Genomic DNA, 20,887 nt, shown 5'->3' with positions numbered 1-20,887 from the left:
GAGACTTCCTCGATGGTAGTAAGGTCAAAGGTGCGGAGTGTTGGGGGGGCTTCAGTATGAGGAATGTAGGGTGGGGTGGAAGTGGAGATCAGAGCAGTGGTGGGGCCATGGGAGAGGGGTGATGATAATATTCAGTATTCCTTTCTTACAATGCGTTCTTGTGTCAAAACTCTGAACAGTTCTTTGAAAAGTATTGATACCCCTTGAAATTTTCAACATTTTGTCATCTTACAACCAAAAATAAAAATGTATATTATGTGATAGACCAACACAAAGTGGCACATAATTGTGAAGTGGAAGGAAAATGATAAATTGTTTTCACAATTTTTTTACAAATATCTGAAATGTGTGGCATGCATTTGTATTCAGCCCCCTTTTACTCTGATACCCCTAACTAAAATCTAGTGGAACCAATTGCCTTCAGAAGTCACCTAATTAGTAAATAGAATCCACCTGTGTGTAATTTAATCTCAGACGCAAGATGTCCCTACAGTATACATTTATGAGGCGTGCAAAGGCTGGTAAATATTGCTCATTTTCTCCGTTTGCAATAGAAGGACAGAACCCATTGTTCCTGTTCTGAGGTGTCGTTTTTCTTAATTCTGTACTTGTCAAATAAATAATATATGCACAACAATCAGAAGAATCTCTCCTAGACCTTATGTGGGGAGAGATCCATTGTTCAACAAGATGAGCTCTGTAAAACAGCTTTGTTTGCAAAAAACAAACTGTCTCAGTTAGGAAGAAGATTGCATCCTGCTTGAACTGAGACCTGAAATACTCTGGATTTCTGGGCCTCTTAAGTTAAAGACCATTATAGTTTGAGTTGGAAAGAAGAAGTATTATTTCGTCTCATAGAAATTCTGACAGCGGTGATCAGGATGCTGGTATGGAGCATGTCGGTGATCAGGATGCTGGTATGGCGGAGATCAGGATGCTGGAATGGGGTATGGTGGTGATCAGGATGCTGGTATGGAGCATGTAGGTGATCAGAGTGCTGGTATGGGGTATGGCGGTGACCAGGACAATGATATGGGGCATGTCGGTGACCAGGACGCTGGTATTGGGGCATGGAGGTGATCAGGACACTGGTATGAGGCATGGCGGTGATCAGGGCGATGGTATGGGGCATGGAGGTGATCAGGACGCTGGTATGGGGCATGGCGGTGATCAGGACAATGATATGGGGCATGTCGGTGACCAGGACGCTGGTATTGGGGCATGGAGGTGATCAGGACACTGGTATGAGGCATGGCGGTGATCAGGGCGATGGTATGGGGCATGGCGGTGATCAGGACACTGGTATGGGGCACGGCGGTGACCAGGATGCTGGTATGGGGCATGGCGGTGATCAGGACAATGGTATGGGGCATGGCGGTGACCAGGACGCTGGTATGGGGCATGACGGTGACCAGGACGCTGGTATGGGACATGGCGGTGATCAGGACGCTGGTATGGGGCATGGCGGTGACCAGGACACTGGTATGGGGCATGGCGGTCACCAGGACGCTGGTATGGAGCATGGCGGTGATCAGGACGCTGGTATGGGGCATGGCGGTGACCAGGACGCTGGTATGGGACATGGCGGTGACCAGGACGCTGGTATGGGGCATGGCGGTGACCAGGACAATGGTATGAGGCATGGCGGTGATCAGGATGCTGGTATGGGGTATGGCGGTGATCAAGGCGATGGCATGGGGTATGTCGGTGATCAGGATGCTGGTATGGGGTATGGCGGTGATCAGGCCGTTGGTATGGCGGTGATCAGGATGCTGGTATGGGGTATGGCGGTGATCAGGACGCTGGTATGGGGTATAGCAGTGATCAGGGTGCTGGTATGGGGTATGGCGGTGATCAGGATGCTGGTATGGGGTATGGCGGTGATCAGGCCGTTGGTATGGCGGTGATCAGGATGCTGGTATGGGGTATGGCGGTGATCAGGACGCTGGTATGGGGTATAGCAGTGATCAGGGTGCTGGTATGGGGTATGGCGGTGATCAGGATGCTGGTATGGGGTATGGCGGTGATCAGGACGCTGGTATGGGGTATGGCGGTGATCAGGATGCTGGTATGGGGTATGGCGGTGATGAGGATGCTAGTATGGGGTATGGCGGTGATCAGGATGCTAGTATGGGGTATGGCGGTGATCAGGATGCTAGTATGGGGTATGGCGGTGATCAGGATGCTAGTATGGGGTATGGCGGTGATCAGGATGCTGGTATGGGGTATGGCGGTGATCAGGGCGCTGCTATGGGGTATGGCGGTGATCAGCATGTTGGTATGGGGTATGGCGGTGATCAGGATGCTGGTATGGGGTATGGCAGTGATCAGGATGCTGGTATGGGGTATGGTGGTGATCAGGACTCTGGTATGTGGTATGGCGGTGATCAGGATGCTGGTATGTGGTATGGTGGTGATCAGGATGCTGGTATGGGGTATAGCAGTGATCAGGATGCTGGTATGGGGTATGGGTTGATCAGGATGCTGGTGTGGGTTATGGTGGTGTTTTTATGCGCACTGGGACAGGTGACGGACTGACTGCATTAATTATTGCCTGACATACAGATATGTTAGCCCGCATCGGCAAAGCTTCTTGTCCGCTGTTGATAGGCTATGGGTCTATAGAAAGAGGTTAACAGAGCGCTGCACAACTGTATACAGTATATAATAGGCTCTTATGTCCCTTAAGTTGTAAGTGGCCCCTCTTGTGCCCTGCACAGGGGCAGACTGACCATTTGGATACTCGGGCACAGCCCGAGGGCCGGGGTCAGTAGGGGGCCCCATGAGATGCCCCTGGTACTTTTTTCATAAGCTTTTTTGAGTTTGGGCAAGGACACAGGGGCCCCATGATCCCCTATTTCCCCCGGGGGCCCCATGAGTTGTCAGTCCGCCCCTTGCCCTGCAGCTGCTTTTGGCTGACACAGTAGGCTGGGATCACGTGACCGGACTGCAGCGGGCTAAAAATAGGTAAGTATATACATCTTTCATACACAGGTTAGTCGGCATAGGTGATGGAGGGAGGAAGCATTTTTAAGACGGGTTAGGCTTTATGTGGAATTCTACTTTAATAATGACAGCCACACTGTGCTGTGATATGTAAAGTCTGTCTTTCTCTGACAGTCGCACTGTGCTGTGATATGTAAAGTCTGTCTTTCTCTGACAGTCGCACTGTGCGGTGATATGTAAAGTCTCTGTCTTTCTCTGACAGTCACACTGTGTGGTGATATGTAAAGTCTCTGTCTTTCTCTGACAGCCACACTGTGCTGTGATATGTAAAGTCTCTGTCTTTCTCTGACAGTCACACTGTGCTGTGATATGTAAAGTCTGTCTTTCTCTGACAGTCGCACTGTGCGGTGATATGTAAAGTCTGTCTTTCTCTGACAGTCGCACTGTGCGGTGATATGTAAAGTCTGTCTTTCTCTGACAGTCGCACTGTGCGGTGATATGTAAAGTCTCTGTCTTTCTCTGACAGTCGCACTGTGCGGTGATATGTAAAGTCTCAGTCTTTCTCTGACAGTCACATTGTGCGATATGTAAAGTCTCAGTCTTTCTCTGACAGTCGCACTGTTTGTTATATATAACAGTCTGTATTTCTCTCACAGATGGGCACACTCTGCGGTATTATTACACTGGAATCTCAGATAAAGGATTGGATTTACCAGAGTTCTCCATAGTTGGATATGTGGATGAACATGAATTCATGAATTACAATAGTGAGTCTCATCTGGCTCGTCCTGTGACAACATGGATGGAGAAGAATGAAGGACCCGAGTACTGGGAAAGACATACAAATATCTTAAAAGGCAATGAACCTCTATTCAGACACAATGTAAGGACAGTGATGAGCCGTTTCAACCAAACAGGAGGTGAGATGCTATAACGTATAGGGCTTTGTAAATAGCCAGATTATGCCTTCAGTCCTAGCACTAAACAAATGATTCAAACAGATTCAGCCTGATATAGCAGCAGTGAATAATCCTGTTAATTTACACACAATTGAAGGAAATTAAAATGTATTTACTTATTTTAGCTAAAGGCAACTGGTTACACAAGAAGCAGTTTTAGCATCATATCAGTCTACAGTGACACCCATGAGAGATGGCTGCAGATCATCAGAGTCATCAGTCTGTGACTAACCTCCAAGTCCTAAACATTCAGAATGTTGAACAGTGAGTTGTAGCTGACTTCTAACTACTGCTGAATGTGTCTTTTGCTGAGCTGCTTTTAGTGGTAAGGATGAGTTCACTTTTAGTGTATTCAGCAATGTTAAATACCTTCAGTCCTGCTTTGGAGAGCTTCACTCTGTGGCCTGTTTGGCACTGCACAGCATTTTATTTTAAAGTATCTGCTTTGCATATATTTTGCCCACAATGCTGATCACTCAGCACTCAGCCTTCAGCCTGCAGAGAACTTGTGATTGTCAGTCAGCTCTCTGCTCTGCCCCTCCAGTGCTCACTGAAGTGTCAGGCTCTGGAGGGGAATGGAGAGGCTTGCTAAGGCTCTTGGTGTGCTGAGAGGCTGAGCCAGCTGCCCGTCAGGCATCTGGGTGGATCCCAATCATTTTTCAGGTTTTGTTCAGGGCCTGGTCTTTCTCTGTGACTTCAGCCAACAGCAGGCTTTAGCCCACTGTTGGCTGAAAATAGGTGACAGGAGCACAAAATGAACTAAACTAATGTGATTACCAAAAGTACAGCCAAAAAAGCTTTGGCTGTATTTATTCTTTACCTCCAGTATGCATATTGTGTCCCTATTTGGGCTTTAACCACAAGCACAACCACTGATTGGTGGCACTGATGAGGAGGCACTGGTAGGTGGCACTGATGGGCACTGAAAGGCAGCACTGATATATGGCACTGATAGGCGGCACTGACTGGCACTGATAGGTGGCACTGACGGGCACTGATAGGCGGCACTGACGGGCACTGATAGGCGGCACTGACTGGCACTGATAGGTGGCACTGATTGGCATTGATAGGTGGCACTGATTGGCACTGATGGGTGACACTGAAAGGCAGCTCAGATGGGCACTGATATGTGGCATTGATGTGCACTGGTAGGCACTGATATGTGGCACTGATGAGCACTGACACAAGGCACTGATGGACACTGACAGGTGGCACTTCTGGGGCTACACTGATCATCAGGGCACACTGATCATCAGTGCCCTGATGATCAGTGTACATGTCCCCTCCGCGGAAAGTCGATTACCAGCTCTGCTCTCCTCTCGAGCTGTCAGCGTGACAGCTCGTGAGGAGAGAAATGCCGATAACCGACATTTCCCTGTTTACATGTGATCAGCTGTGATTGGATACAGCTGATCACATGACCGAGCCGACATCTTCGGCTCTTTCCGTGAATCGGTGATCCGCTGTGTCCGAGGGACACAGCGAACCGCCGATCGCCGCGCTGCGCGCTCACTGAGCAGCGCATGCGTGGTAAGAATGGGAGGACGTCATATGACGTCCTCCCAGAACGAGAGAACCACCTTGCACCCATCATTTTACTATATGGTGGGCGGGAGGTGGTTAAAGAGGTTGTGAAGGTATTTTTTTTCTTTACCTAAAATGCTATACTTGCTATACTTACCTGCTCTGCGCAATGGGGGAAGATGTGTGCTATGGGGGAATACGTGTGGGTGTGCTCTCAAACCAGACTGTGTGCATCCATTGACATACACAGTGCAGCTCAGCCATGCCCCTTGCTCCCTCAAAGGATCTGATTGACAGCAACAGGAGCCCGTGGCTCCCTCTGTCACCTCTGTGTCCTGTGAGAAGAGGAAGATATAGCAGTGCTGCTGCAGATAGGTACAGCGCTGGTCTTGTGGAATTTAGTCAGACCACTTATACTTCCGGTGCACAAATGGAAGTGTTTATTGACTCGTACATGTGCATGGACCAGGGCTGCTCTTTTACAGGAGTATTTATACTGTGTAGAGGGCATATACATGGTTCAACATTGGTTGCAGATATTTGCAGTCTTGTCAGTATGATTTTGGATAGATTGCCAAGTATGGTATATTACACTATAGACATAACAACAAACAAGGTCCAGAATAACCTTTGACATACACTATATTGCCAAAAGTATTTGGACGCCTGCTTTTACACACACATGAACTTTAATGGCCCCCAGTCTTAATCTGTAGGGTTCAATATTGAGTTGGCCCCGCCCTTTGCACCTATAACAGCTTCAACCCTTCTGGGAAGGCCGTCCACAAGGTTTAGGAGGGTGTCTATGGGAAGGTTGGACCATTCTTCCATAAGCACATTTGTGAGGTCAGGCACTGATGTCGGGTGAGGAGGCCTGGTTTGCAATCTCTGCTCTAACTCATCCCAAGGTATTCTATGGGGTTGAGGTCGGGACTCTGCAGGCCAGTCAAGTTCCTCCACCCCAAACTCGCTCATCCATGGACCTTGATTTGTGCACTGGTGCGCAGTCTTGTTGGAACAGGAAGGGGCCATCTCCAAACTATTCCCACAAATTTGGGAGCATGAAATTTTCCAAAATGTCTTGTATGCTAACGCCTTAAGAGTTCCCTTCACTGGAACTAGGGGGCCAAGCCCATCCCCTGAAAAAGAACCCCACACCATAATTCCCCCTCCACCAAACTTTACACTTGGCACAATGCAGTCAGACAAGTACCGTTCTCTTGGCAACTACCAAACCCAGACACGTCCATCTGATTGCCAGGCACAGAAACATGATTTTTCACCCCATAGAACATGTCTCCACTGATTTAAAGTCCAGTGGCGGCGTGCTTTACACCACAGCATCTGACACTTTGCATTGCACTTGGTGATGTAAGGCTTGGATGCAGCTGCTTGGCCATGGAAACCCATTCCATGAAGCTCTCTATGCACTGTTGTTGTGCTAATCTGAAGGCCACACAAAGTTTGGAGGTCTTTAGCTATTGACTCTGCAGACAATTGGTGAATTCTGCGCACTTTGCGCTTCAGCATGCGCTGACCCCGCTCTGTCATTTTATGTGGCCTACCACTTGGTGGCTGAGTTGATGTTGTTCCCAGTTGCTTCCACTTTGTTATAATCCCACTAACAGTTGACTGTGGAATATTTAGTAGCCAGGAAATGTCACGGATGGACTTATTGCACAGGTGGCAACCTATCACGGGACCACGCTTGGAGTCACTGAGCTCCTGAGAGCGACCCATTCTGTCACAAATGTTTGTAGAATTATGCAGGCCATAGATGGGTCGAAAATCGCCCGATTTATGGCTCGTTAGTGGGTTAATAGGTCGGCCGTTTTTCGATATTTTGGCAGATTTTTTTTTATCGGTAAAGTTTGAAAAAAATCGGCCGATTTTCGCGGCAATGATGGGCAAATTGGCCGATGTTTTTACCGATACAAAATCTGCGCGTGAGCAGTGACCTGCAAGAGGAAGACAAAAAGAAGAAGAATTCCAATTCGGCAAAAAGTGTCTCTGCAGAGAGCTCCGCTATTTCTTTGACATTTATATCGGCTGCAACAATGTATCTATTTGTTTTCGAATTAAAAAAAATCTGTATTTGAAATGGATACAAATAGATACAATGTTGCAGCCACTATAAATGTCAAAGAACTGTCAAATAGTGGAGCTCTCTGCAGAGACACTTTTTGCCAGCTGTAGACGGGATGAAAATCGGCCGATTTTTTTATTTTTTATTTTTTTTACCGTTCCTGGTAACGTCGGCCGATTGAACGACCGATTTTTCGTTTTTTTAAAGAAAAATCGGCCGGTTTTCTCCCCATCTATGGCCTGCATTAGTCTGCATGCCTAGGTGATGATTTTATACACCTGTGGCCATGGAGGGGATTGGAACACCTGAATCCAATGATTTGGAGGGCTGTCCCAATACTTTTGGCAATATAGTGTATGTTGCCAGATGGTCATGTCATTCCAAGTTTCCTGTTTTAGGCATCTCAAAAAGGTTCTTGAAGAGTTCATGACACAAGAGTGAACCCAGGCCTACAGTATATTTTATAATAAGATTCACATGGAAGGTGCTGACAATTTAGATGCCGAGACTCAGCATGTGATGCCTGCAGGGATGTTTCCCGCACTGCTCCTGTGTGAATTCAGCTATGAGAAGCCTTGGTTCACACAGTAGCAGTAGGGAAACCACATGCGATTTGGACTGGAATCACATTCCTGTTCATATTGCATGCGATTTGCATGCTAATCTCTACGGTGCAATTTGCATCTGTTAACGCAAATCACACTGGAAAGTATCGGTTAAGGTATCAAGAGTTTTTCACAGTACCTATAAAATACTCTGTATCAGCACCGATGCATCCCTAGTGCGCACTACATCATTCACCTGCAACTCTTGTCCTCACCTCTGTACCCCACTGTCCACAACTGACCTCTGCACCCTTGTCCAAAGCTCATCTCTGCACCACACCATCCACAGCTCACCCTGCCTTCCCATGCACAGCTCATCTCCACATTACTTGTCCACAACTTACCTCTGCACCTCCATCCACAACTCACTTCTGCACCCCCATCTACAACTGTCTGCAGCTCACATCTGCACGCTCCTGTCCACAGCTCATTGACCCCACCATCCACAGCTCATTTCCACACTTCATGTGCACAACTTACCTTTTCACCCCCATCCACAACTGTTTGTAGCTCACCTCTGCACCCTCTGTCTGCATCTCCACTCTTCACCCCTCGGCCCCAACTCAGCTCACCTCTGCTCGAAGCTCACCCCTGCACACCCCAGGGGGGTGTAGAGGTGAGCTGTGGATGGGGGGGGGTGTAGAGGTGAGCAGTGGACAGGGGGTGCAGAGGCCAACTTCAGACAGTTGTGGATGGGGGTGCAGAGGTGAGCAGTGAACACGGGGTGCAGAGGCCAACTTCAGACAGTTGTGGATGGGGGTACAGAGGTAAGTTTTGGATGTGAAGTGTAGAGATGAGCAAGATCGTAAGATACAGAGGTGAGCTGTGAACAGGGGTTGCAAAGATAAGCTGTAAACAGGGGGTGCAGAGGTGAGCTGGAGACCGTTTTGGATGGGAGTTACTACAGAGAGGGTCTGGCTGCTGACAGTTGTATTTTGCAAAGGTAGCTAAGCATATGAAGGCAATGGAGAGGGATGGGGCAGAGTGCAAAGGTGAGCTGCAGTCAGGTGTTGCAGAGGTAAATTAACAGGTGAGTTGCAGACAAGGTGCAGAGATGAGCCAAACACACGGTGCAGGGGTGAGTTGCGGCCAGGGTGGTGCAGAGGTGAGTTTCAACGAAGCACACCTCTGTTACCTATAGTAACTCCAGTGGCAGGTCTTATCTTCACACACAATGCACTAACTGCACTTGCATACCACTCTGCCTCTTCCCCACTGGCCAGAGATCAGCCCCTGGGACCTCAACTTCCAAGCATCAGGCTGCACGAGATGCCCCACCCCGCCCCGATAAGCACACTATGCCTGCAGATATCAGCTCCTCCCCTATCCTGCAGTAAGTATAGCAGTAAGGAGTGTGACGAACGCAGTGCCCAACCCCCGCCCTTCTCACCAACTTGTGACAAAGGACCAGCCAATCTCACACCGTGCTGTCACTTCTCAGTGACTCTCAGCTGCACCCTGCACAAAGATTTTCCAGTCTTATGGGACCACAATCTAAGTGCCATCAGCCTGAGAGCGATTGGAGTTTGAAGGGTTAATTGTGTGATTAACCTAACCCCCTGACAAACTACCACCAGATAGCTTTGGGCCTAGCAACACTTCAAAATGTTAGCAAGAACATTTGTGAACAATAAATGTCTGTAACACACACTGTCACCACAGACAGGTATATTCAGAGAATTATTATATAGAGTAGAGCTCTTCAAGAGACAGGGATTCTTTAGTTTGCATTAAAAGCGTTAAGTTAGTTCCAACACTTTTCAAAATAGGGTTTATTATTAAAAAGGTCAAAATGGTGCAATTTAAATATTTACAGAAAGGGATGTTACAAAGACATAGAGAATAATACAGCAACGGAGAAATAAAAGCAAGGAGTTAAGAAGGCAGAATACTTGCAAAGTCCTGGTTTAACAGAGTCCAATTGTCCGAGCAAAAACGTTGCCTTGGCTCTCAAGTCGTTAAGATGTTTCTTGATTGATGTTAAACGAGTGCTCTCCTTCACCAAGTCCCAACTACAGCTTTACAGTAATTTTAATAACCTCCAATACGTGCACATGGTATTCTAGTAACTGGCAGATTAATATTCAGAATTGTATTTTGAACCCAGGGATACCAAACACAGCGTACCTTTGTCACCCAGGAGGGAAGAGACTGCTTTCATGTGTGGAGTTGCTTCTCAGCCAAAGGAGTGGGCTCACTCACAATTTTTCCTAAGAACAGCCATAAATAAAGAATGGTACAAAAACGTCCGAGAGCAATTTCTCCCAATCATCCAAGAACAGTTTGGTGATGAACAATGACTTTTCCAGCTTGATGGAGCACCTTGCTATAAGGCAAAAGTGATCACTAAGTGGCTTGGGGAACAAAACATCAAGATTTTGGGTCCATGGCCTGGAAACTCCCCAGACCTTAATCCCAGTGAGAACTTGTGGTCAATCCTCAACAGGCGGGTGAACAAGAAAATAAACTCCACAAATTCTGACAAACTCCAAGCATTGATTATGCAAGAATGGGCTGCCATCAGTCAGGATGTGGCCCATAAGTTGTTAGACAGCATGCCAGGGAAAATTGTAGAGGTTTTGAAAAAGAAGAGTCAACACTGAAAACATTGACTCTTTGTATAAACTTCATGTAATTGTCAACAAAAGCCTTTGACAATTATGAAATGCTTGTAATTATACTTCACTATACCATAGTACCATCTGACAAAAAGATCTAAAAACACTGAAGCAGCAGACTGTGAAAGTTAATATTTGTGTCGTTCTCAAAACTTTTAGGCAGGGCTGTACAGCTTAGTAGTCTTTTGGCTCTTCTATTATTCTCTTGTTCAACATTTTATTGCTTTTCGGAGACAAAAAAAACAGGCTTAGGACAATCCATGTACATATACAGGTATAAATGAGTACAGGCAAATATGTTGTCCTACAGAAAAGGGGGATTATCATATAAAAACACATTACATGGGACCATAGAAAAACATGAAGGGATACAATGGTATAAAGGAAGGTAGGGTCTGGGTATGCATCAGACAGGGAGCTCTGCTCCCAGAAACCATATGAAGGTTCCATATGAGGCAAAGAGAGAGAGACAGAAGTGAGTAGAAAAGAGGGGGGTGGGGAGTAAGAGAGACTGAAGAAGGAATAGAGGAGGGAAAGAGAGGACATGTGATTTCCAGAAGAGAATAGAAAATCTTGGGACCATATCAGTGCATAGCTTGGCATATAGGGTTGCCACAGTATGAGATAGTAAATGTCAAGGAAGGAGCAATGAATCATCAAAGTTCGGTGGGAGGAAACGTTCCACCCATGGGGGGGCTATTCTATATAAATATGGTAAAGTCCCAGCTGTGAGAAGTGGCCACCTTGCTGTTATAGGTCCAATGTGTCACCATTGCTAATATTGGATATATTTATGTACTGTATGTACAATAAAGAAAAGGATCTGCATGAAGCAATCCTAGGGAGGAAGGAGTATGTTTTGCTCTAACACAGGATTTTGGACTCCAAAGTGGATTATAAAATACCTACCATGGTTGCACTTCACTGTGCATTTGCAGTCATCTGGACATTTAGGAAAACTTTATGTGGCTTTTACTTTTTGACATTGAATTATAGCCTGGAAGGCATGCAGATTTATAGATCAATATTTCTTAGTTTTTGATATATACTACCCATTGTTGGTTATTTATGGCCAGGTATGGCTCCTTCTAGAATAGTTGTGTGTTATAAGTGTCCCCTAGCTGTTAGGGTTTTTTGATGTTTTGAGTTTGTGAATTTCTTTTTCTGATTTTCAGATCCAGATGCATACAGTTTGGCTGCAATTTTATCACCCTGACTGCCCACCTAAACACAACTATACAGTTGCTCAGGGCTGTACCCATTCTGCAACAAAAATTCAACAGCATGTCGCATTCAGCAGTACTTCTGCTAAAGGAGACCCATTCAAGTGAAGGGGGCCATGCTGCAACCATATACACAACAGGCAGTGAGTAGAAGACTTATCAAATGCCTCTGAAAAGCAATCCACCACGGATCACTTTTCAGAAGAGTGTCAAGGGCTGCCATTCACGTGAATGAACCCTTAAAGCAGGGATCTTGAATTAAATTCATGGAGGTCCGGTTATTAAAACTTTCATCCTGCAGAGGTCCAAGTCTCATGTTTGTGCTATGACTCAGATTCTTCATATCACAGCCCCATCCCCTTACATCACAGCCCCCCTTCATACCACAGTACTACTTTTAAAATCGCTGAACCCCCTCTTTACATCACAGCACCCCTCCCCTTTACAAAACAGCCCCTTCTTTACATTACAGTGCCTGTTTTACATCACAGCCCCCCTTTTGCATTCAAATCCCCCCATATTACATCACAGTGCCTCCTTTACCTAATTGTCCCCTGTCTCCCCTTCACATCACAACCCTGCCGACCTCACTTCACATCACAGTCCCCCTCCCCTTCACATTAGTTTCCTCTGTCACCCCTTTACATCACAACCCCCTTATCTGAGTCCTAGTCCCTATCACAAACCCCCTTTACAGCCCCCCTTGCATCTCAGTCCCCCTCACAGCCCCCCCCCCCCCTTGTATCCCAGTCCCCTTCACAGCCGCACTTTTTTGCACCCTAATCCCCTTTAAAGCCCCACTTTAATTAAATCTCAGTCCCCTTCATGGCCCCGCCCCCCCACTTGCATCCAAGTCCCTTTCACAGCTCCCCTTTCTTGCAAAGCCAGTGCTCTTTACATCCCTACTTTCATCTCAGTCCCCTTCACAGCCCCCCCCCCTTACTTGCGGCCCAGTACTCACAACCCCCCTTCCTTGCACCCCAGTCCCCTTCACAGCCCCCCTTTCCTTGTACCAAAGTCCTCTTCTCAGCCCCCTTTTTTGTACCCCAGTCCCCTTCACAGCCCTTCCTTACTTACATCTCAGTCCCCTTCACAGTTTCTCCCTTCCTTGTACCCCAGCCCACTTCACAGCCTCCCTTCCATGCACCTCAGTTCACTTCACAGCCCCCCTTCCTCGCACCCCAGTCCACTTCACAGCCGTCCTTCCTTGTACCCCAGTCCCCTTTACAATTTTACTTGCATCTCAGTCCCCTTCAGAGCCCCCCCCCTTACATCTCAGTCCCCTTCACAGTTTCTCCCTTCCTTGTACCCCAGCCCACTTCACAGCCTCCCTTTCATGCACCCCAGGCACTTCAAAACCCCCCTTCCTTGCACCCCAGTCTACTTCACAGCCAGGTAGGCCCCATCCCACTGGGCCTCCTCGCAGCCTCCTTCCTCCAGACTCACATCTTCTTCTCTATCTTCCACCTGAACTCTCCCTGCAACTGAGCAGGCTCCAACACTTTTAAGAGTGTCCCAGCCCCTTGCTATCCTCCAGTTGGGGATTGGCTAGGACCACTCAAGAGTGCAAACTAGCCACTTCTCACATCCACCCACTGCCTCTAGGGCCTTCCTCCAAAGCTCTAGAGCAGATGGAGATTCCAGAGGGGCTGGTCTGCAGAGCCTCTCAGCTCCTGATCAAAGTTTGACCTTATGGCTATTACACCCAGGCTGCTACTAAACTCTCCTCACTGACAATTAAAACACGAACTCCCCCTAGCTAAACTAGGAGAGTGCTACATACAGTTGCAAGAAAAAGTATGTGAACCCCTTGGGATTACGTGGAGTTTTGCATGAATTGGGCATAAAATGTGCTCTGAACATCATCTAAGTCACGATAATAGAAGAACACAGTCTGCTGAACATAATACTACACAAACATTAGATAAATAATAAGGGATCCTCCTGCGCTCATGGGAATAATTGACAAAATACAGCTGCTGTCACTTAGCTGATACCAATAAGTGCAAAATAAAATTAAAAATTAGTGAAGCGCTTGTATCACATGAATACAATCATGTATCTCCATATAGTGTAATTATAAATCAAAGTGACCACTATATATAATAAATGTGTGTTGACTCCCTCTAGTGGGAAAAAAAAAAAAAAAAAAAATAGTGTCAACCAAAATAGCTAAATAACACACGTTAGGAAACTAAATATATAGTGCATAAATCAAATATAATAAACAGAATATATATACGTGAAAACAGAATATTGGCCACATACAATGGTGTCTAAATTATACATAAATGATATATGCCATAGGTGAACAAGACAATATCAAAGGTGAAAAAAATATTCCATGCATGTGACTGTGCTTTAAGCTGGAACACACACGTGATCTCCACTTCTAAGTGCAAGTACTCTCCTTCAAATGGCAGCAATGCCTGCTCACCTCCCTTCCTCGACCCACACAGGGCCTCAAAGCAGTTACCACCTCAGTGGTGTATTCCTCTGGCAGACTCCTTATTCCTCCTCCTCTCTTATGCAACTCATAAAAAGACAAGAAAGCCTTCCATAGTGTAGTAAATTTAATAGGCAAAGTTAAAAATTACAAAGTTTTCCACTCACATGCTCCTTTCCATAAAAAAGCGTTTTTCCCAGCCTGTGGGTAGATATGCATGCACCTGGGGGAATCCAATATGGCCACTGTGTCATTGATGAAGTCACGACGCACGTGACGCTACGCGTCGGTTTGTCTACTTCCTGGTGACGTATGTCCGGACACAGTGGCCATATTGGATTCCCCCAGGTGCATGCATATCTACCCACAGGCTGGGAAAAACGCTTTTTTATGGAAAGGAGCATGTGAGTGGAAAACTTTGTAATTTTTAACTTTGCCTATTAAATTTACTACACTATGGAAGGCTTTCTTGTCTTTTTATGAGTTGCATAAGAGAGGAGGAGGAATAAGGAGTCTGCCAGAGGAATACACCACTGAGGTGGTAACTGCTTTGAGGCCCTGTGTGGGTCGAGGAAGGGAGGTGAGCAGGCATTGCTGCCATTTGAAGGAGAGTACTTGCACTTAGAAGTGGAGATCACGTGTGTGTTCCAGCTTAAAGCACAGTCACATGCATGGAATATTTTTTTCACCTTTGATATTGTCTTGTTCACCTATGGCATATATCATTTATGTATAATTTAGACACCATTGTATGTGGCCAATATTCTGTTTTCACGTATATATATTCTGTTTATTATATTTGATTTATGCACTATATATTTAGTTTCCTAATGTGTGTTATTTAGCTATTTTGGTTGACACTATTTTTTTTTTTTTTTTTTCCCACTAGAGGGAGTCAACACACATTTATTATATATAGTGGTCACTTTGATTTATAATTACACTATATGGAGATACATGATTGTATTCATGTGATACAAGCGCTTCACAAACATTAGATGTTGCCATGGTTTATTGCACATAACATGTAAACATTCACAGTGCAGGGAGGAAAAAGTATGTGAGGCCCTAGCTTAATGACTTCTCCCAGAGCTAATTGGAGCCAGGAGTGAGCCAACCTTGACTCCAATCAGTGTGATGATATTGGATGTGTTGCTGACAGCTGTCCTGCCCTTAAAAAACACACACCTGTTTTGGGTTTACTGGTTTCAAGAAGCACTGTCTGATGTGAACCATGCCTCGCAGAAAAGAGCTCTGAGAAGACCTACGATCAAGAATTGTGGACTTGCATGAAGCTGGAAAGGGTTACATAAGTATCTCCAAAAGCCTTGATGTTCATGTGTCCACGGTAAGACAGAGACTGTCTACAAATGGAGAAAGTTTAGCACTGTTGCTACTCTCCCTAGGCGTGGTCATCCTGTAAAAATGACTGCAAGAGCACAGCGCAGAATGCTGCATGAGGTAAAGAAGAATCCCAGAGTGTCAGCTAAAGACCTACAGAAATCTCTGGCACATGCTAACATTTTTGTTGACACATCTACAATAAGGAAAACATTAAACAAGAATGGAGTACATGGGAGGACACCACGGAGGAAGCCATTGCTGTCCAAAAAGAATATTGCAGCACGTTTGAAATTTGCAAAAAAGCACCTGGATGTTCCACAGCACTACTGGCAAAATATACTGTGGACAGATGAAACCAAGATTGAGTTGTTTGGGAAGAACACACAACACTATGTGTGGAGAAAAAAAGGCACAGCACAGCAACATCAAAACCTCATCCCCACTGTGAAACATGGCGGAGGGAGCATCATGGTTTGGGGCTGCTTTGCTGCCTCAGGGCCTGGACGGATTGTTGTCATTGATGGGAAAAGGAATTCCAGAGTTTATCAAGACATTTTGCAGGAAAATGTACGACCATCTGTCCGCCAACTGAAGCTCCGCAGAGGATGGGTGATGCAACAGGACAATGACCCAAAGCATACAAGTAATTCAACAAAACAATGGCTGCAACAGCACAGAATACGCCTTCTGGAGTGGCCCAGTCAGAGTCCTGACCTCAACCCCATTGAAATGCTGTGGCATGACCTTAAGAGAGCGATTCACACCAGACATCCCAAGAATATTGCTACACTGAAACAGTCTTGTGAAGAGGAGTGGTCCAAAATGACTCCAGATCGTTGTGCAGGTCTGATCTGCAACTACAGGAAACGTTTGGTTGAGGTTATTGCTGCCAAAGGAGGGTCAACCAGTTATTAAGTTCAAAGGTTCACATACTTTTTCCTCCCTGCACTGTGAATGTTTACATGTTATGTGCAATTAAACCATGGCAACATCTAATGTTTGTGTAGTATTATGTTCAGCAGACTGTGTTCTTCTATTGTTGTGACTTAGATGATGTTCAGAGCACATTTTATGCCCAATTCATGCAAAACTCCATGTAATCCCAAGGGGTTCACATACTTTTTCTTGCAACTTTAGAAGTAGAGGAGTGTACTTTTTATTCCTGTATGGATCATGCCAGCTTATGTTGCTTGTACTTCTTTGGTTAAATTGTCATGTGTAGAGCAAACAACTGAAATACAGTAAATGGGCTTCCATAAATGTGATACACAAAAATGCACTCGTACTGTCACATTTGTATAGGTGTGAATGGAGCCTTAGACTATGTGTTGTTTTTAATGTGTTCCGGTGCATTATTTATACGTTTAGATGCGTTCCGATGCATTTATGTGTTTTTCCACTTTCCAGTACAGTTCCGTGAAGGAAAAAGCAGCACAATGTACTTTTTGTTTTGCTAATGAAAGGCATTGGAATGCAATGCACTGGAGTAATCTATGCCCTTAGTACCATATTACCTACTGTCCATGCGTTTTTGATGTAGAAAAAAAAATGAACTGGACTGCATCTGTTGTGAATCTGCCCATGATTGGAGGAGGCGGACCTTTCATTCACCCACCTGTCCTCTAATCACGGAATGCTTTGTATTGTGGAAACCTATAGTGGGGATGCAATGAATGGAAAGGGTGGGCATAGTCAGCACTTTTGACAAGTGCTTGTCATAGGTGCAGCTGCTGATGTTAAAGGATAAGTTCACCTTTGGAAATGTGTTACATGTTCCACCCGTTGACCAACACTTCCCCCCCCCCAACACCCCTTTTCGTGACAGAAGTATGGGGAGAAGTTTCCCCAAGAGCTTTCACTTTTTAAAAAAGCATGGCTGTATGGAAGTGTCATTCATAGCCTTGGTGGCTATCGGGTTGTAGCTCTCATTGAACTACCATGGTGCACAGAGTGCTGTGGTAGTTCATTGAATCTTCCTGTCAGTATAACTGCTTGCTGAATGAGGGAGCAGATACAATGACAGGTCTGTGGGACACCTGCATGGCACCAGCGATCTGCTGATCACTGGTGCAATGCTTTACAGGCTTCTGCAGCCAAAAATAATAAATGTACATTTGTTTACTTTATTATTTTTGGTCAAAAGGCGAACTTCTCCTTTAACCCCCGTAGCAGCAGAAGATCACCACTGCAGGGTTATCCAGGGGCAGAGTGTTTCTAATGTAAATAGCTGCCCCCAGCATTGGTGACTTCATTGCTGGTAAGTAGCCTCCCTGGTGCTGTTTATCTATTTAGAAACTTCATCTTTAACTGCTTCCCGTCCGCCCTATAGTAGATATACTACTACAGGGCGGCATGAGTGCACAGAATCGCGTGTATATACGTGATTTTGCATTTGCGGGTAGAGGGCGTGCGCAGGACAGGTCTCAGTACCTATCTTAACCACTTTCAGGCTGCCCGCCTGCTCTCCCGCCCTCTCGCAATGTACTGCAGATGGGCGGTTGCTACAGGACCATGCGATCACAATGACAACCGAGCTTTTATGAATCAATCTAATTCATAAAAGCGTTGCTTCTGTTCCTGGAGAGCTGTGATTGGTCCACAGCTCTCACATGAAATATGAGACCAATAACAGCAGCCTGTATCATGTGACCAGCTGGAGCCGATCACAGACCTCTGTATTTTGAACTGTTATGAACGTAACACATTCATGACAGTTCAAAACAAGCATTGCATTGCAGCAGCAGTGAAGATTATTGTTCTGCAATGCAAAGTGTTAATAGAGAAAGAGAAATCCCTGATAGCCCCCCAGAGTAGTACAATGTTACTATGGCAACATTACACTACTCTGATGAAAGTATTAAAAAAAGAAATAGTAAAAAATGTAAGTTTTTTTTTTTTGTTTTTTTTAACTACTTGCCACCCACCTTCCAATAATGTGCAAACTTTGGCTATGGGCAAAGCAATCTTGCGTTGCCTTCTATTTCTAGGTGTGCGTGCTCCCCCCCCCCCCCCCCACTTCCCCCTATGCCGCTCACACACAGCACTGAGTAAATCACTACATTTTACACAGGTTAGATTAGCACATTTAACTCTTTGATAACCCCTATTAACCCTTTGATTGCCCCGTCACCCAGCCAGTGCCATTAGTACAGTGTCAGTATATTGTTGACCAAGTCTATGGATTATGAAATATAATATTTCTCTGATATGATTTGGTAAATTAAGAATTCTTACCCAGAAGTGAAAGGTTTAACACAACAACCAAAATGTATTGGTGAATAGTCTGGAGGTCTTAACTAACACAAACAATCTATTTAGTTACATAAAAGAAGCATTATTAAGAAAGCTATAACATATTACAAAATACAAACAGTGAGACAGAAAAGACATAAGACAAACATTTAGATATAAGTGCAAGGGATATACTCCATAATTACCATGGAACTGCATGTACGGGTTCCATTCTATTAACTGGTGTTCCAAAGAGAGCCCCTCACTCCATCTTGTGTCTATTGTTATAGGCCTCTCTCCATTAGTTTTCATGGAGTAGCTGTGATTGGTTGGCAAATCTATTCCCTTTCACAATTGGCTAACTTCAAATCCCCTGTATTTAGCATACCCCAACCCCCTTTAAGGCAAATCTTGGCACACCCTTTATGGAATTTAAGCATGCCAGTTCATGACCTTTTCCTGCGAAATGTAATATTCATGAAAGGCTGGCCACCTTCATTGCATATCTAAATGAGGGATCCTTTGAAGTGGATGTTTGTGAAGCCAGCAGCTTTGGGTCCCATTCTTAGAAAAACTAACTCTGGCATGGAGCTGTGTGGCAGAGTATTGAGGAGTGTTGAGATGTCTGTTACAGGGTAAAGAATTTGTAATTAATAGAATATTCCCTTTGGCAACTCAAACTATCCCCAACTATCTTTAGAACAGGGATGTATGGGCAGACATATTACACACCACACTGATGCGGCTCTAACTGAAATATATTCATAAATACAATATTTACAGTGGTTAATGGAGATTTCACATAAACTCATTACCTAACAATATAGGTAGAATTTTTCACTGATCACTGTAATACTGCTACTAGCAACATCAGATAGTGTCAGGGTCAGTCAGCACCCCTCCCTGCCAGGGTCAGCTAGCATTAGACACTCGCACACTATCGCACTAACGCTGATCAATGTCATTACTAGTATAGTGTTTGTACGTATCAATATTTTGATCACAAACAGAACTATACTAGGGCCTCCTTTGTATAGTGTCCCCAAAAATGCAGTGTTAGCAGGATCAGCCCCATTTGCTGCCAGCGCTAGCTTTTAGCCCCTCTGCTGTTTTTCACGGAATACGGAATATTTGTAGGAATTGATTGTGGGCCAAAGCAATTTACAGAAAATTTACAGAATCTTAGACTTTTTTGGGCCTAACCTTGAACATGGGCATCACAAAAAAAAGAATGAATTGTGATCATATTGGTCCACAGACCCGATTCATCATATGCCCATGTTCTCTGCTGTTACATTTATGCCCAACATGGACCAGCAACTTACTGGTAGATTGCTGGACTTTGAGTGGTTATACCGCTGGATCGCTCCGACAATCAGCAGGAAGGGACCCCCCCCCCCCCAGCGCTTTCCAAGGTTTTCTTGGACTCTGCCGTCCCACCGGAGAACCCAAAAATGCAGCAGTTCCACTGGCTGACAATAGAGCTGATTGGAGGCCATAATTGCTCCAATCATCTCTATGGTCTAAGAGACCGGAGGCTACGAGCATTTCTTCATTTCCATTTTGCCGGATATAAACAGCGCCATTTTAAAATTGGGAAAGCATCTGATCACACCAATCTTGGTGTGATCAGATGCTTTAATAGCAGAGGAGAGATCTACGGTCTAATAGACCCCAGATTTCTCAGAAAAGAGTACCTGTCACTGCCTATTGCTATCACAGGGGATATTTACATTCCCTGTGATAACAATAAAAGTGATCAAAGAAAAAATTAAAGGGCCAGTGTAAAAATAGTAAAAATAAAAGCAAAATAAATAATTTAAAAATAACCTTGAGCATCAGATTGAGGGCAGTAATTCTAGCACTAGACTGCCTGTGTAACTCTAAAGTGGGGACCTGTAAAGG

The 20,887-nt window shown here is 45.2% G+C and overlaps 1 protein-coding gene across 1 annotated transcript in view; it reads left to right on the top strand.

Moving 5' to 3' along the window:
* Window positions 1–20,887, top strand: part of LOC149437618 (class I histocompatibility antigen, F10 alpha chain-like) — a 98,494-nt gene that overhangs the window by 20,768 nt on the left and 56,839 nt on the right. Inside the window, exon 2 of the mRNA XM_089660868.1 lies at window positions 3,603–3,866. Coding sequence (XP_089516994.1) covers window positions 3,603–3,866 — 264 coding nt within the window. The remainder of the gene's footprint in view (window positions 1–3,602; window positions 3,867–20,887) is intronic.

The sequence above is a fragment of the Staurois parvus genome, unplaced genomic scaffold (assembly GCF_062004578.1).
Source record: "Staurois parvus isolate SC_StPar_1 unplaced genomic scaffold, SC_StPar_1.0 ptg001284l, whole genome shotgun sequence".
In the NCBI taxonomy this organism is placed as follows: Eukaryota; Metazoa; Chordata; class Amphibia; order Anura; family Ranidae; genus Staurois; species Staurois parvus.
This window is presented reverse-complemented; position numbering and strand designations above follow the sequence as displayed.